The sequence below is a fragment of the Asparagus officinalis genome, chromosome 2 (assembly GCF_001876935.1).
Source record: "Asparagus officinalis chromosome 2, Aspof.V1, whole genome shotgun sequence".
Lineage (NCBI taxonomy): Eukaryota > Viridiplantae > Streptophyta > Magnoliopsida > Asparagales > Asparagaceae > Asparagus > Asparagus officinalis.
Window position 1 is genome coordinate 83,260,963 of NC_033795.1, and position 17,403 is coordinate 83,278,365.

The 17,403-nt window shown below is 36.4% G+C and overlaps 1 protein-coding gene and 1 long non-coding RNA gene across 8 annotated transcripts in view; one reads left to right on the top strand and one right to left on the bottom strand.

Annotated features, from left to right (window-relative positions):
- Positions 2,120 to 17,403, top strand: part of LOC109831903 — a 19,868-nt gene continuing 4,584 nt past the window's right edge. Inside the window, exons 1-6 of one of the 6 annotated variants that reach the window (XR_002244590.1) lie at positions 2,120 to 2,253; positions 2,399 to 2,484; positions 9,456 to 9,708; positions 11,766 to 11,885; positions 16,743 to 16,882; positions 16,979 to 17,185. This is a non-coding gene — a long non-coding RNA (uncharacterized LOC109831903). The remainder of the gene's footprint in view (positions 2,254 to 2,398; positions 2,485 to 9,455; positions 9,709 to 11,765; positions 11,886 to 16,742; positions 16,883 to 16,978; positions 17,186 to 17,403) is intronic. The other 5 variants (XR_002244593.1, XR_002244592.1, XR_002244594.1 and 2 more) reach the window with 5 other exon arrangements.
- The window catches only part of LOC109831901 (ABC transporter G family member 41-like), a 17,269-nt gene continuing 3,576 nt past the window's right edge, over positions 3,711 to 17,403 (bottom strand). Inside the window, exons 3-22 of one of the 2 annotated variants that reach the window (XM_020399375.1) lie at positions 16,792 to 16,951; positions 16,620 to 16,696; positions 16,001 to 16,054; positions 15,782 to 15,872; positions 15,333 to 15,634; positions 14,971 to 15,252; positions 14,572 to 14,885; positions 14,337 to 14,497; positions 13,185 to 13,288; positions 12,935 to 13,088; positions 12,686 to 12,826; positions 12,510 to 12,583; positions 12,101 to 12,433; positions 11,662 to 11,952; positions 10,423 to 10,506; positions 9,874 to 10,007; positions 9,454 to 9,681; positions 5,693 to 5,864; positions 5,315 to 5,569; positions 3,711 to 4,081 (exon numbers count right to left, since the gene is read on the bottom strand). In XM_020399375.1, the coding sequence (XP_020254964.1) occupies positions 3,815 to 4,081; positions 5,315 to 5,569; positions 5,693 to 5,864; positions 9,454 to 9,681; positions 9,874 to 10,007; positions 10,423 to 10,506; positions 11,662 to 11,952; positions 12,101 to 12,433; positions 12,510 to 12,583; positions 12,686 to 12,826; positions 12,935 to 13,088; positions 13,185 to 13,288; positions 14,337 to 14,497; positions 14,572 to 14,885; positions 14,971 to 15,252; positions 15,333 to 15,634; positions 15,782 to 15,872; positions 16,001 to 16,054; positions 16,620 to 16,696; positions 16,792 to 16,951 (3,678 nt within the window). In that variant the 3' untranslated portion in view covers positions 3,711 to 3,814. Of the gene's footprint in view, positions 4,082 to 5,314; positions 5,570 to 5,692; positions 5,865 to 6,203; positions 6,572 to 7,811; positions 8,067 to 8,189; positions 8,362 to 9,453; positions 9,682 to 9,873; positions 10,008 to 10,422; positions 10,507 to 11,661; positions 11,953 to 12,100; positions 12,434 to 12,509; positions 12,584 to 12,685; positions 12,827 to 12,934; positions 13,089 to 13,184; positions 13,289 to 14,336; positions 14,498 to 14,571; positions 14,886 to 14,970; positions 15,253 to 15,332; positions 15,635 to 15,781; positions 15,873 to 16,000; positions 16,055 to 16,619; positions 16,697 to 16,791; positions 16,952 to 17,403 lie in introns of those variants that run through there. The other variant, XM_020399376.1, reaches the window with a different exon arrangement.

Genomic DNA, 17,403 nt, shown 5'->3' on the forward strand with positions numbered 1-17,403 from the left:
CGCTGCCTCCAAAGCTCCAAGTGAAATGATGTTCTTCCTCAACTGAGGAACGAACCTCACTCCAACCAACTCCCGAATCACCCCGTCACTCATCCTGATCCGAACAGTACCGATACCACCAATAGAGCATTTGTGATCATTCCCCATGAGCACGAAATCCCCTCTTTCCAACTCCTGAAAGCTGGAGAACCAATCCCTCGTAGGGCAAATGTGGTAAGTAGCTCCCGAATCCAATATCCACTCTGTAGAGTAGGCAACACAAACTGACGGTAGTGCAGATAACGAGTAGCCCGAAGAATCCGAATCTGAATCGTTGCCACTAGCCTTGACAACATTCGCCTCTGAAGCTTGAATAGCTTTTCCCTTATTCTTCCCGGCTCGATCAACTAACTTTGGGCAATCGGCTTTCCAATGTCCATCTTCTTTGCAAAAGGCACATTGATTCTTACGAACTCCAAGATGTGCCCCTCTAGACTGCGACCTCCCACTACGGTTTGGACCCTTTGCTCTTGCGACCAACGCCCCCGCTACCGGCTCAAACGAAGTCTCCTTATCCTTCTTTCGAAGCTGATAATTCACAAGTGCAGCGGTGACCTCACTATACGAAAGAGATGCCTTCCCATTAATAAGAGTAAGAACGAAGGTCTCATATTCCTCGTCAGGCAAGGAACTCAATAGCAACAACGCCTTGTCCTCATCTTCAATCTTAACATCCACATTCGCCAAATCCGCAAGAAGCTTCGTGTAGTGGTTCATGTGATCACCAATGGAGGTTCCTTTCTTCAACTGGAAGCGGTAAAGCCTCCTCTTCAAATGCAAGCGATTCTCCACACTCTTGGTCAAATACTTGCTCTCAAGGATCTCCCAAATCTTCTTTGCAGAAGTCTCATTGATCACATCATACTTTAGATCTTGAGTGAGACAAGACCTAATCACACCACACGCCGTTCGATTCATCTTTTTCCAAACCTTCTCATCAATATTGTCCGGTTTCCCGTCCAACTCTAATGTATCTTCCAAATTTTGCGCGTTGAGCGCATCCATGACTTCGCATCGCCAAAGTCCAAAATTGTTTGTGCCATTGAACTTTTCCACGTCAATCTTCATCGAGTGGATATTCAAGCTTTGGACGGTCTTCACGCCGGAAGTACTGCCCACAACTCCTTCTTTCTCGGCCATAATCCTCAAAGCACCACCAAACCAATGCGGAAACAAACGAGAAATAGATCCAAACTGAAAAAGACGAGATTTTTACCAAAAAGATCCCACCTTTATCATCAAACGAAGCCCTAGATGAACTTCCAAGCGATCCACTCCTCCAAATAGCCCAAGCGTTGCCCGAGCTCTGATACCACTTGTTGTGCGCCCAACGACAGCGATAAGCTCTGATACCACTTGTTGTGCGCGATGCTTTGAGGAACCAAACCAACGAACGCCGAGAGAAAGACCAAACAAAACACAAACACCAAGGTTTAACGTGGTTCGGCAATTGCCTACGTCCACGGGGCAAGAAGGGGGTGGGTTTTCACTAATAGAGAAGGAGAGTACAAATTGAGATTACAAATCGCTCAAACGAACCAACTAATCTCACCAACAAATCTCTCAATCTCTCAACCAATAACCCTAACAAATAGCTCAGAAAGATCTCTCTTTTCTGTGCTCCAAAATCCCCAGATTTGCTCTTACAAAACCCTCAAATCGTATTGGTATTTATACCAAAACAGAAACCCAATCAGACTGCAAATAGGAATCCTGATTTTCCAAAAAACCCGCTATAAGTCGACTTAACAGTCTGCATAAGTCGACTTGACAGAGAGAAAAACAACAACTGGAGACGAGATCGTAAGTCGACTTACAAAACCTGTTAAGTCGACTTGCCATAAGTCGACTTACAGTCGACTTAGCATAAGTCGACTTGCCCTCTGTGCATGAGTCGACTTATGTCCAAAAATCAGCTTTTTTCAAGTTCTTCTCCACATAGCAAAGCTCGAAGGGTAACGGTGATTGAGAACCCCAAAACTTAGGGGGTTTGGGCATTTAAGTTAAAGGGGTTATCTGTAAAGCAATAAAAACTTAACGGGGTTGGCTAAAATTTACACTTAAAAAGACCGAAGCCCCCCGAACTCGACAAAGAAACGCCATTTCAATTCAAAACCCTAGAATCTCCTCTCTTTGTTTTCTCCAATTTTCGGCGAGAATCGGTGATCATTTCCGTCGGCGAGTCTGCCGCCGTCGAGGATTTTGTCCTCTCAGGTCTGAACTGTCTCTTTGTTTTATGAAATTTAGCGCATTTGAGCAGTTCGAGGAGGTTAAACCCTAATTTGATGATCATTTTCGTACATTTTGGGTAACTCATAGAGTGTGATTGTTCGAAATGTTTCTGTTTGACTTCAATCAGGCTAAAACTTAATTGGAAGATCTCCGTGAATTGGGGTCACTCAACAAGCACGCATGCATGCTCGAGCTTTGAAGGAATTTGATCATGTATGTATATTTTTTCCCGGAAAATGTTTTTGTCGAAAACGTGAATGAATGTGACACCAACGGTAGCATGAGCGTTGATTGCTTCTACTATTAAGCCAATGCATGTATTGTCGTTTAATTTCATAGTCTTTTTTAATGAAGCATATGTATGTACGATGAAAGTTATTGAATTTTTCTTGAAGGGACTGAGAGATATATGGTTGAGTCAATCTTAAGCCATTTGAGATATGTGTGAAGGAGGGAGATGGTAGCTGTGTGTTGTGTTCTTATAACAAAATCAATGGCAATCTAGCTTGTGCTGTTGGAAGGTTGCATGAGACGAACTAATAGAGATGAATGGGATCTTAATAGGGTATATAAAATTGCTTATTCTACTATTTCTTTAATCATGATTTAATGGATGATTACAATGATTTTGTGCTTTGTTATAGTAATATAGTCTCTGACTGTTACTCCATCAAGACCGTATTTGAGACAATTATTGGATGGCTGTGCTATTAAAGCTGCAGCTCAAGTTATGCGTGCAAGTATTGGAGAGGAAAATAGTAGATATGCTCCTTTTAAAACGATCAACTATTTTCGCGTGAGTTTTGTTTGAAAATTTTAAAACAAATTCACATTATAAACTACTGCACATCGGAGAGGAAAATACTAGATATGCTCCTTTTGAACTTATATGAAGTTAGCAATTTAAAACTCTGTATTCTGAAAACAAAAAAATAACCCTTGCTCCATGATCTGACAACCAGAACATTAACTAGCAATAATTCAGCACTATTACTTCTATACACTACATATTTGATCTTAACTTCATTGTGTATTCGACATTGATTACATGTAAAATAGTATTGTATATCATTTCATCTCCGATATCTATGTTATTAAAGTACAGCTTCTGATACCCAAGTCCTAGATACATACAAAAAGATCTCCTTTCCCTAGCTAAAGTTCGAGAAAAACCACAAAGTAGAAGAAAAACTTGCATGAGAAGAAAAACACGATTTCTGAAAAATATGATTATTTTCTACAAGTACAAACTGTCATTGAATACATAAATGAATATATGAAACTGTGTACGAAATGTATATGCACTGTTGTAACTTGTAAGTATATATATTTTCTTTGTGTATGTATCATAGAGATATATTCTGCTAGAAAGTGCAAGTTTAGTAATTAAAGTTGTTTGCTTGGATATGCTTGCTAGACGAAACAATATATTGCCATTACGTCATGAGAACTTGAACATGCAATTTGGTATGAAGTTTTGCATTTACAACTAGTAATAGTAACACATTAATATTTTTTTGATAGTAGTACATGAACATCATTCTCATCGTCTTTGAAAATTTAGCTTTTCTATACAAAATGCAAAGAGAGAACCTAAGATGAGAGGATAGGCAATGAGAACAACAGCCACAACTCCCAGACGGTCATGGTGGTATCCGAAGTAGTCCTTTATAAAGGAGGAAATTAGTTTTGTTTCTCCGAACACCATGATCTCCTTGTCTATGTCTCCATATTGTGTAGTAAACAGGCTGTTTAGGGTCCATGACATGGGACTGATATAATAAAGCCAGATCCACCACTTCGGGATTTGCTGCAAGGAATCACCAAGATACCAGATAAATAAATTTTATATATTTAACATAATTACATAAATGACTTTAATTTAAGACACCTTAAAACAATTAACTCAGAAAAAAACGCGATGTCATTGATATACCTTACAATGTCTAGTTATACATTTATAATGATGTTAATAATTTACTCATACACATACACACATTATGTGTGCACTTTTAGATCTTAAGAACTCCAACGGTCCAACCTGAAGAAAAATATCATCATAGTATTATTGATCACCAGAAACAAATCAATCTTCAACAATGTCTGATGCGCCTTTACTCTATTCATAGATAGTTTTTCAGTTACAACATCATTATCTTCTTCTTAAGCTTTTTTTTTCACCATTATGTTGGTCATGGAACTAGTCGAAGGCAGGAAGCCACAGAACTTTCTATCTTATATTAGGCAAATAATTCTAACTAATATCACGTAGGTGCATGCTTGCAACCTAGTAACAGGAGACATATGACTTGGCAATGGTGTAATCTCAAAGCACCGTCATTAACTATAAATGAAAGAGTATATCACAACTTTGCAAAATGCAAATGCCTGCCAATCTCTTGATCCTACAAGTGTGAGGAGAAGAAGGTTTTGCTAAAAGTGTCTTGAAGGGATTGTTTGGTTGCGAGGAAAATTTGCCTTTGGTGAACAGTTTAACCTCCAAAAAAGGGCATGCTCCCAAGTTCTCTCAGCATGGAGTTTAGAAACAGAAATAGGATACATGGAAAGCTATACTGCAGGAAATTGTATTTATTTAAGACACAATTTTAATAGAATACCAAATGAAATTACATTATCAATTTGAAAATAAAATGAACTGTATAAAGAAAGGAAAAAAATCATCTTACACTTCTGGATTTAACTGTATGCATGTGATTGAATATGAAGGATTCTTTAAGAGAGTTAATTTAACCAATAAATCTGGCAATAAGAATTCAACCCATCTTATGCAATTTATTCTACAAGTTATTTTCTAGCACTGATTTTATCCAAAAACCAGCCTTGCATTACAACTTTGTTGAATGTCAGACGGCCAAGATGTACTTAAGCTTAATTTATGTGCTTTTAACAGTATTGTCAGAGGAAAATTGTTAGGAAGAAATGTATTACAGCAGTATTGACTGTAAAAACATCAGCTGTTCTAAATATGGTAAAGGAGATTTTGTTCCATGGAAATATGTAATTAAGTGAAAGGAAAACTTACTGGGCCTGGTATGATGAAGCCAGAGAAGAGATTTAGAATGCCATAGCAGGGAGATTGCAGTATGGAAGCCACTTGAACATTGGGGGTCAATGAAACAATCAACATTCCTAGGTAAACATAAGTGAGCAATGTGCAGAACATGGTGAAGAAGAACCATAAGAACTTTTGAGCTGACCAATAATAGCCAATTGTTGGATATGTGATGACGATAAATAATCCTACTTGGATGAATACATAAGGAATCTCAATTACCATCTGCCGAAAATAAAGAATATCAGAACTTACTGTAAAGTCATGTAAGCTATTTGTTTATGGTGTGTTTTCATGTATCAATGGGTGTGTGTCTAAGACGCTACATATAAAGATGACTTTTTTAACCTGTGCTAATGAGTAGGCCCATGGAGAGTACATTCCTGCATATTTCTCACGGTATAGAACAGTTCGTTCAGTTGCTACGAATGTCAAAACTGAGGATGCGTTGTTTATGCCGAAGAAGTTCGTGACAACGTACATTAACCCCAGCATGTTGAACAGATCTTGCTGGTTGTTTCTTCAACAAATGAAACAAACAGACGTCAGTACAGAAAGTATAGCCCATATATGTATTAGTCTTAAAAATAGAATCCACCAGTGTGGTATTCTACGGAGAAATCTGCTCAATGTAGAGAACTTTTTTCATGAATGTATCAGATTTTTGTTTGTCATTCTATTCGCTGATGCTTCAAGCCTATGTCTGAGAAGGGTATTCCAAATTGGAGCACTGATTAAAATCGTTCCATTTATTATACTTGAGGTCTAACATGGCCTCTCCCATTTAGTGTCTGAGGTAAGAGGCAAGGGTCTTCTTGTCTTGGATATGCTTGCTAGACGAAACAATATATTGCCATTACGTCATGAGAACTTGAACATGCAATTTGGTATGAAGTTTTGCATTTACAACTAGTAATAGTAACACATTAATATTTTTTTGATAGTAGTACATGAACATCATTCTCATCGTCTTTGAAAATTTAGCTTTTCTATACAAAATGCAAAGAGAGAACCTAAGATGAGAGGATAGGCAATGAGAACAGCCACAACTCCCAGACGGTCATGGTGGTATCCGAAGTAGTCCTTTATAAAGGAGGAAATTAGTTTTGTTTCTCCGAACACCATGATCTCCTTGTCTATGTCTCCATATTGTGTAGTAAACAGGCTGTTTAGGGTCCATGACATGGGACTGATATAATAAAGCCAGATCCACCACTTCGGGATTTGCTGCAAGGAATCACCAAGATACCAGATAAATAAATTTTATATATTTAACATAATTACATAAATGACTTTAATTTAAGACACCTTAAAACAATTAACTCAGAAAAAAACGCGATGTCATTGATATACCTTACAATGTCTAGTTATACATTTATAATGATGTTAATAATTTACTCATACACATACACACATTATGTGTGCACTTTTAGATCTTAAGAACTCCAACGGTCCAACCTGAAGAAAAATATCATCATAGTATTATTGATCACCAGAAACAAATCAATCTTCAACAATGTCTGATGCGCCTTTACTCTATTCATAGATAGTTTTTCAGTTACAACATCATTATCTTCTTCTTAAGCTTTTTTTTTCACCATTATGTTGGTCATGGAACTAGTCGAAGGCAGGAAGCCACAGAACTTTCTATCTTATATTAGGCAAATAATTCTAACTAATATCACGTAGGTGCATGCTTGCAACCTAGTAACAGGAGACATATGACTTGGCAATGGTGTAATCTCAAAGCACCGTCATTAACTATAAATGAAAGAGTATATCACAACTTTGCAAAATGCAAATGCCTGCCAATCTCTTGATCCTACAAGTGTGAGGAGAAGAAGGTTTTGCTAAAAGTGTCTTGAAGGGATTGTTTGGTTGCGAGGAAAATTTGCCTTTGGTGAACAGTTTAACCTCCAAAAAAGGGCATGCTCCCAAGTTCTCTCAGCATGGAGTTTAGAAACAGAAATAGGATACATGGAAAGCTATACTGCAGGAAATTGTATTTATTTAAGACACAATTTTAATAGAATACCAAATGAAATTACATTATCAATTTGAAAATAAAATGAACTGTATAAAGAAAGGAAAAAAATCATCTTACACTTCTGGATTTAACTGTATGCATGTGATTGAATATGAAGGATTCTTTAAGAGAGTTAATTTAACCAATAAATCTGGCAATAAGAATTCAACCCATCTTATGCAATTTTTTCTACAAGTTATTTTCTAGCACTGATTTTATCCAAAAACCAGCCTTGCATTACAACTTTGTTGAATGTCAGACGGCCAAGATGTACTTATTACTTAAGCTTAATTTATGTGCTTTTAACAGTATTGTCAGAGGAAAATTGTTAGGAAGAAATGTATTACAGCAGTATTGACTGTAAAAACATCAGCTGTTCTAAATATGGTAAAGGAGATTTTGTTCCATGGAAATATGTAATTAAGTGAAAGGAAAACTTACTGGGCCTGGTATGATGAAGCCAGAGAAGAGATTTAGAATGCCATAGCAGGGAGATTGCAGTATGGAAGCCACTTGAACATTGGGGGTCAATGAAACAATCAACATTCCTAGGTAAACATAAGTGAGCAATGTGCAGAACATGGTGAAGAAGAACCATAAGAACTTTTGAGCTGACCAATAATAGCCAATTGTTGGATATGTGATGACGATAAATAATCCTACTTGGATGAATACATAAGGAATCTCAATTACCATCTGCCGAAAATAAAGAATATCAGAACTTACTGTAAAGTCATGTAAGCTATTTGTTTATGGTGTGTTTTCATGTATCAATGGGTGTGTGTCTAAGACGCTACATATAAAGATGACTTTTTTAACCTGTGCTAATGAGTAGGCCCATGGAGAGTACATTCCTGCATATTTCTCACGGTATAGAACAGTTCGTTCAGTTGCTACGAATGTCAAAACTGAGGATGCGTTGTTTATGCCGAAGAAGTTCGTGACAATGTACATTAACCCCAGCATGTTGAACAGATCTTGCTGGTTGTTTCTTCAACAAATGAAACAAACAGACGTCAGTACAGAAAGTATAGCCCATATATGTATTAGTCTTAAAAATAGAATCCACCAGTGTGGTATTCTACGGAGAAATCTGCTCAATGTAGAGAACTTTTTTCATGAATGTATCAGATTTTTGTTTGTCATTCTATTCGCTGATGCTTCAAGCCTATGTCTGAGAAGGGTATGCCAAATTGGAGCACTGATTAAAATCGTTCCATTTATTATACTTGAGGTCTAACACGGCCTCTCCCATTTAGTGTCTGAGGTAAGAGGCAAGGGTCTTCTTGTGGTTTTTAATACTTAATTCTGAGTTTCCCTTCAGAGTTCAACATTTTGGGTTATCACTTTGAAATTTGATCTAATTCTTGATTCTTTTTTGAGAATCATGTCGCAGCAGTGATCTTAGTGGTATCTAATCAAACATGATTAAGCAAGAGCTCGAGAGCACCATATCCTGAGGGGAAATTTAAAAGAATTATCTGCCATGGCCTAGCTGCGTCAAAATGCCTTTTGAACTCTTCTAAACCTGCATCCTGGTCAGCTATGGTCCTTATCTTGTGGTTTCAAAGCCATTCAGTGGGGCATGTCAGCTTCCACAAATACACTCAACATGTTCTTGTATTCTAAATAAGGATTTTGGAGCAATGTGCATGTCACTTATGTGATGTGGTTTTTTTACAATTATTTTTTATGTTTCATTTGTTTATGGCCTTTTTTTGCGAATAATCATTGTCCATTTATTTCAATAGGATAGTGTTCAAAAGCTAATTATTTTAATGCAATTAATGTTTGCCTCTGTAATAGAGTCCAATTCAATAGAGCAAGCACACCTGTTCTCATATCCCTCCCTCACTCCCTCCATGCACATCTTCCTGCCTCATAAATGATGCACTGGCTGTCTTGTTTTCTTATGTTTCATTTTCCTGCCTTATTAGCTTCTATTTGTGGCACTAACCGTAACGTTTTGCCTTTTCCAAGGATCTGCTGTGATATTTATTATTATATAATATATGAAAATTCCAGCTAGAAGAATCATTGACTTTTCTATTTTAAAGCTCCTGACACATGTATACTGACTTACAGTGTCTTCCCATGCTTCCAGAACAGAACTGCAAATACAGTTGAGGAGATAATTACAAATATCATGCGCGTCAAGTTATATGAAGGACTTCTCCAGTATGACAGGTACTGTTTCCACAGGCAAGCTTTGAACTGCACCCATCCATTTTGTGGAAAACGAGTGGGAAAGTGTAAATCACTTGAATCTGGTGGTGGTTTGCTAACTTGTCTGACGAGCTCTTGATTATTCCTGGAATTGGGGAAAATAGAACATAAGGTAACTTTTACAATCTGCACCTAGATAAAATTTGAACAATGTCATGATAATGTTTCATATTTTGATAGAAATTGTTTATTTATAAGGTCTTCCAATTGTACACTTAGCATCAAAGGCATAAGCAAATATTAAATATAAGCATCTGCATATTAATAATTAATTCACCTGTATAGTGGCGACTGTCTGTATATTTGTGCAAAATCTACATTAAGTTGCGCTTCAACAGATGTAGAGGTAACGTCCAACATCCATGTTGCTGGATTATAATTTTTCTTTATCCTTGGTATCCCAGTAATGCCCTGATACAGTAAGATCAGAAACAATCAGCTTAAGCTACTTAGTAGATGTATTGATGAAATGTGTTTTATTTCTCTTTGTCGTTATATACATACATAACACCATAATTTATCTCTGAAGTAAAATAAAAATTTCTTTTCAAGTTTCATGCACAAGTATAATGAAACTGTGTAATATTCAGGCTTACTTGACAAGACATATAGCTGTGGTTTGGAATGAACCTTACACCTTATGTGGTTCAGTTTCAAACTTATAAGAGTTTCAAACTTAATAAAGATAGCACAGATGGAAGAGAGATCTAAGACAATGTAATCTGTGTGCCGTAGTTTTGAACTATAGAAGACAGCATCACATATCTCTGATTCTATCTAATAGTAGACTTTATAACCTAGATGATAATGTATATGGATAACTTACCTCAAAATATTCAATAACTTCACATGAATGCTGACCTAACTGCCCAACATATATCAGTTCACCTCCCCTTTTCATTAAAATTAGCTGCAGGAAAATGAAATTTTTGTTTCTCAGCAAAAGCCTGAATTGAACGCAGAGACAGAGAACTAATCCAGATAATAAAATACTCTAATGCATTAATTTTTGTAGCGAGAAGTTAAGATATCAGATGAAGAATGCTATATTGGCTATATCTAGAATCATCAACATTGATTATGCTAACTGCAGGGATCTTTCAGTAGGTTGGATAGTAAAGGTAGTAGTAAAGCTCATAGTTATCAATATGGAATTATTGAAATAAGATACATACTCGCAAAAAAACGTAGGACACATATATGTATAGTCATATTCATATATGTCTATGTGTATGTATAGTATGCTCAATTGTGTTTTTGTTAAACTTTTATTTGTAACTGTTCAAATAAATTTAGAGATCGCTGTACGAGGAAAAAAAATAAGTTTCACACAGAAAGGATATTGTAGTGTGCAACTTGAAGAAAGTAGAAACTTTTTTTAATGTAACCTTAAGTAAATTTAATTCTTATTGTGTACTTAATTTACTTAATTTGTGTTCTCCATTCAACAGCTAAAGTTTAAGGTTTAATATAAGTAATTTTCAATAAGTTTGTCTATATAAATGGTTCTTTAGTAAATACTAGTATACTACAACTATTTTTGAATTATTTTTTAGTTTTTCAGTCCAAAAAGTATGCATATGTGTTTTTTATTAAAGTTAAATAATTATCATGAAGTGTCAAAAAGATCTTAAGAGTTAAGAGTATAAGTATGATATCCTATAAGTATTGGAACTGTTTCCTATATTTTCTAACATGGTATGTTGTCTTAAAACAATTTTTTAGATAGAAGTCTCCTGTCCATATTTAGTGTTCGGTAGCCATGGTTCAGCTCTTTGATCCTGCGACGGTTTTCATCTACAGATGACATAGATGTTTTATTTCTGTTTAATGAAAATTCAGTTCTTTTGTTCGGTACCTTTCAGAAATTTAGAACTATGTGGCCATTAAATAGTCACCACACTCTTACATGTTGCTGATATCGTCAAGTCATAAAAAGATGTGTTAAAAAATTCTGGTTATATACACTTAAGATTATGGTTTATTTCTCCTAGAATTTTTTTCCTTTTTAGTGGGTTTTTGCTGCATTATTATCGGTGTATTTGCAACATAAATCCATTATTACCTCATCAAATGCCTCAAAAATATCAGTACTAGGTTGGTGAATGGTGCAGACCACTGTTCGTCCTGTCCCAACAACGTTTTTCACTGCACGCATTACTATTGCAGCTGCTCTAGCATCTAAACCTGATGTGGGTTCGTCCATGAATATAATAGATGGATTTGCAACAAGTTCTACAGCAATAGTCAGTCGTTTCCTCTGCTCAGTAGATAATCCGCTGACCCCAGGTATTCCAACTAAGGAGGCTTTGATGCCATCAAGCTCAATTATTTCAAGCACTTCATTTATGAACTCCTGTTGATCAAACACAACTGGTACTAAATCTAACAAGAAAGATATCAATTGAACTGGCAGTATTATTGATCTATTGTATACATGTGATTCTATGAGAGTTATAGTGATAGACTGATAGTTCATGGAAAAAAGAGATGCGCAAACTCACAGATCTAGTGGTTGGATCAACTTGAGATGGTAGCCTCAGCCAGGCTGAATATATTACTGACTCTTCTACAGTAATATGTGGAGAGTGTATGTCGTTCTGCTCACAATAACCTGATATCCTAGCAAATGTTTGTTGTACCTTAGGATATCCTCCAATTCTTATGTCCCCTTCGATTGTACCCCCTGTTTTTCTTCCTGCAAGAACATCCAATAACGTGGTCTTCCCTGCACCACTAACACCCATAAGCGCTGTAAGAATTCCAGGACGGAATGTGCCGGTAATATTGTGGAGAAGTTGTAGCTGTTTCTCCGTATAGCCTTGTTCTCTCATTTCCTAGTATGGAACAGTATGAGTATTAATAATGTGAATTTCCATATATTATAGTGATCTAGGATCATAACATGATTACCAGAGGAGTGTCAACATAGTACTTCACGTCCTGAAATGCTACTGTGAGGGGAATGAATGGTAAAACCATCCTTCCTGCAGCATGTTTCATTAAGTTTAGTTTATTTTTATTTCCTCCAAGTCCTAACCAGTATCAACTTTTCTTCCTTGATGAAGAATCAGACTAAACAGCCGTACCTGTTCTCTTATGTTCTGTGGCAGTCCTAGGAGATATACTTGGTGAAGTATCATGTAGTTTCCTTTCGTCCTTAGTGTCTTCTTCTCCCTTTATTTGGTAAAGTTTTTCTTGGGATATAATTGCTTGAGATACACCAGGTTCTGAAATTGGAATACATTTTGTAAGTTTTCTTTTCTTTTCCCTTATGAGAATGTAGGATACTTGAGAGTTATATGATTCTTATCATATTAGTTGGTTATACTTCTTACGTTTTCTGAGAGTTATTGCCAAAGAGAATGCCACATTAAGGAGCAAAACGTATCCGACCAAGGCACCCACTGATATCCAGTAAAAGTAGCCATTAAAGTTCAGTCCACGGCTTGTCAGAACTTGCTGTCCTATAGTTGTATTTGCTGATGTAATCTGTAAAATAGGATTTGTATAGGAAGATTTGTATAGTTGGAGAGAGATTCCGTGTGAGGCTAATAAGAAAAATAGTTAATCAGTTTTGTGCCTCACCTTTTCCCACCGCGGTGCAAGGAATTCATTTACTGCCAAGCCTATCTCTGCATATGTTAATGGGGAACACCAAAATCCCCACTTTAACCAGCTAGGCATAGAGTCTGAACAAGCAAATCATGATTAGTATATGTCATATCCAATATTTTAGGATTATGATTCCCTTTGACTTTTGATTTTTTTATGTCATAGTTGGTTGTGATTTCCTACTGCTTATCATATCATATGTTCCTCTCCTCTGAGCCATATCCATATTCTACTTTGGCAGATATGAATATGGATTTTAGTTACCGAATTATATTAGTAAGAGGAGACACATATGGTATATGTCATATCCAATGTATAGTTTAGTAACTAAAAATTATATCGGTCAAAGTAGAATAGGAATATGGCTCAGAGGAGAGGAAAATAAATCCGGATACATATTGGACATGAGAGAAATTGATAGAACTCAAAGAATATAGATGCTATATGATACATAGCTGTTTAAATAAAACATATTTCTCAAATCATAGGTCCCCAACGCATTTGGCATGCATAAAATGTAAGGTTAGGTCTGTAGATCATGAAAATAAACTTGGGATCCACTGATCTAACGTCAAAATAGTTTCTAACCATCAATGCAGATACTCAGAATCTTAGATTCCAGAACTGGATTCAGATATTTTTTCTATTTTCATATCATTGTCATAATCCTTTCAAAAAATTAAAATGATATCTGTATCCACATATATTTTTTCTATTTTCATATCATTGTCATAATCCTTTCAAAAAATTAAAATGATATCTGTATCCACATTGCCCGGATATGGATATTCAATTATCAATATCCATATTCATGATACAGATATATCCTCGGATATTAATACCCATTTGCATCCCTACCTACACAGCTATATAGATCTTACTCTGGATGAATTTTAGGGTTTCTCTTGGGTTGGACTAGTGTGAACTGTTAGGCCATATTGGGAAATTGTAGGCAGAGAGTTGATATTAGATTGACAGTCAGCTGGATAGTTTTACTTAGTTGTTTATATGTTGCCTAATTAGCAACTTGTGCTTGATACTGACCCCATTTTGACAAGTAAGAAACGTAATAATGATGACATAATGATGGGTTGAGATTTGAGAATGTGGAAAGAATACACTTACGATATGGTAGAATAAAGCCGCCAAATACCAGGAGTACTAGAAAAGTCAAGGTACCGCTCACTGTAGAAGCCACTGGTGTCTGGAAATATGAGGCAAGGAAACGAAACAAGGAAAGTGACACCTGGTGCAAGATGAGAAGCAGAAGAAACTGGCGGAAGAACCTAATAAGACAAGCTGATCAGAATTATGTAACATTAATGCTAAAGAGTTGAAACACTACAAATAGGAAAGCTACCTTACTGCCTCTGGGCTGTATCCAATTCCGTAATAAGTAATAGACGTCCATAGTAGAGATTCTATCAAAGAAATAGGGATTTTTAATAGGAAAGCAGGAATTGCGTAAGCCCACGCAGGGTAGAAGTAAAAATCTCTCTGTTTATAGAACACAGGAAGCCTAGTGATCGTCATAGCCAACTCTGGAAATCCATTGACCATATGGATTATTAGTGTGTAAAACAATGCTCCGAGGTAGCTATTAGCATGAAAAACATCAACTCCGAGGCGTGTACACAGGAAAATGGTCATTGTGATGATTGCAGTAATCCCAAGCTGCAAGAACGGTGAGCTAACTGTTTGAGCTGAATGCTTATTTGTCATATTACATCACAAGAGCTATTCGTAAAAAGCTATGTACCTGAGTTGATTTGAATATGTAAACGAAAGAATTCCTCTTCATCAGAAGCAATTCCCTCACCATGCAAGCTTTAAACAGTTCCCACTTTGGTAATGAATAAGCATTGAAAGATAAAGCATTTTTATGGCACTGGGATTTGTCGTAAGGCTTTGATAGCTCCTCTTCAAGTCTCTGTCCAACATCATAAGCGTTGAACTTTTTGCAGAGGTGACCTACCGAAACATAATGGTATTCTTCGTACGTACGAGACCAGTACTGTTCTTGATCTTTTCTGGACAATACCTGAACATAATTTATCGTGAGCGAGTTCTGAGGATCTATAAGAACACCAAATTAGTTAATAAATACTTCACCATAATTACCTCCTGCAAAAATTCAGCTTCCTCTTTCCTCTCTGGACATTTGAATCCACATTCTTCAAAAAAATTAAGAATATGATTGCGAGGGCCATGATATACAATCTTTCCTTTTGCCATTAATATGATGTCATCAAAGAGATCATAAGTTTCAGGTGCAGGCTGGAGAAGTGAAACGACAATAGTAGTCTCTGTGATATGAGCCAATTGTTGAAAACAAGAAATGATTTGGAATGTCGTAGAGCTGTCTAGTCCGGTTGATATTTCATCCATAAATAGAGCTTTTGTCGGTCCAACAATGATCTCGGCTAACCATGTTCAATTGTACAGCAGAATTGTGCACATAAATAGTTAGAACATATTTAAGTTGCACTTGCAGTTAATCATGGTGATTCCTGAAAAGTTCATACAGAGAAAAGTAGCCGGAGCTTGTTATGTTGTCCTGTTCATGTTACCTGTAGTCAATCTTTTCTTTTGGCCACCTGAGATTCCTCTTCTCATGACATCTCCAATCATCGTATCTGAACAGATGTCCAGTCCCATGATCTGCTAACCAAACACTATTTAGATCTCAGTTATAAAATCAATTCAATCCCAATGTCGACTAACCTATGAGGCTGTTATACATAACTCTAATTTCTATTTCTATTTTCTATCATGTAGGAGAAAATTACCTTTAATATGTAGTCTGTTTGGAGACTTCTTTCTAATCCCTCCACAGAAATTGCCTACATAGAACAAATCCGTCCTCATTCCTTTTGTAATGCTTGATATGAGTAGAAGAAGTATGTTGTTGCATACAGTCATTACGCATACGTGTGCGTGCGCGCGCACACACACGAATAAAGCTAGAATAAAACTTAAGTGGATAGGAGCCCTTGTTCACCAACTTTTATCCCTTCATTATGCTTTGAGATTGTGCAACACATCAAGACTATCTTTGAGATTTGTGCCTTGATGTATATCACATGCTAGCACAAATCTCAATGCAAAATCAATGTATAGAAAAGTTGGTAGGCAAAGGGCTCCTATCCACTTAAATTTACAAGAGCATTACTCTCTCTCTCTCTCTCTCTCTCTCTTGTGTATGTATGTGTGAGAACTTCTGTAGTGTGATATAATAGAGATTAACATATTTATACAAATTAAGTTGCCAATATATAATTTCTTGAACTGATTTTATTATCGAAGGAAGGACGAAACTTGGGTTATCCTTAACTTATAACAATTCTAGTAATATAGTATAGATCCCTGTTTCAAGGGAAAATAAGCATGAGACAGGGTGATGATTACCTTCATGTATGTATCTATGTCGGACTCAGGGATAATTCCAGCCTGCTTCTCCCTTTTACTAACTTCCTCCATAATTTCTTCATGGGAAATTATATTTTGAATTAAGGATCACTTTCTATGTAGGTGTAAGATCAATATCTACAAGTTGTTTTGGACGATCTTAAGTCCTTACCTTGCCTGCTTCCAACACCTTGAAAGCGTGCTGAAAAATCCAAAGTCTCCCGTACAGTCATCTCAGGAATATGCAGATCATATTGGCTCACGTAAGCTGCTGTTTTCTCTTGGACAAACTCCTTTACTCTGAAGCCATTATATGAAATTTCTCCTGCAACCTGTGATAGAATTTTATGTTATTGAAGGTTGAAATCTATATAGAAAAGTACAAACAAATTTTTTGGAAGGGGAATTTGCTTCGATGCAATCCAACCATTGCTAATGACTTTCTTTTGAGGTAGAAAGCCCACTACCAAAGGGCCTGTTACAGGTATTTGCAAGAAAAAAAGCTGTGTGCGTGATGGATTGCAGTCTGCAATAAGCATTGTCAAGAATAGTGCTTCTGATGACCAGTAAGTATAGATAACATGAAGCCCTGTCTATAATGGTGAGGTTAAGCTTGTGGAATGGTAATTGCCTAACTGTTGCTCATCTGGATTCTGTATTGCTGATTTTCAATTGCTTGAGATTAAACTATTTATAAGAAATGGAGGTAGCACACGGCTTGCAATGGTGGGGTCTTTTCAAGCTATCCTTTCATTTTCTTTATCCTGATCCTTCGACAGTGCCT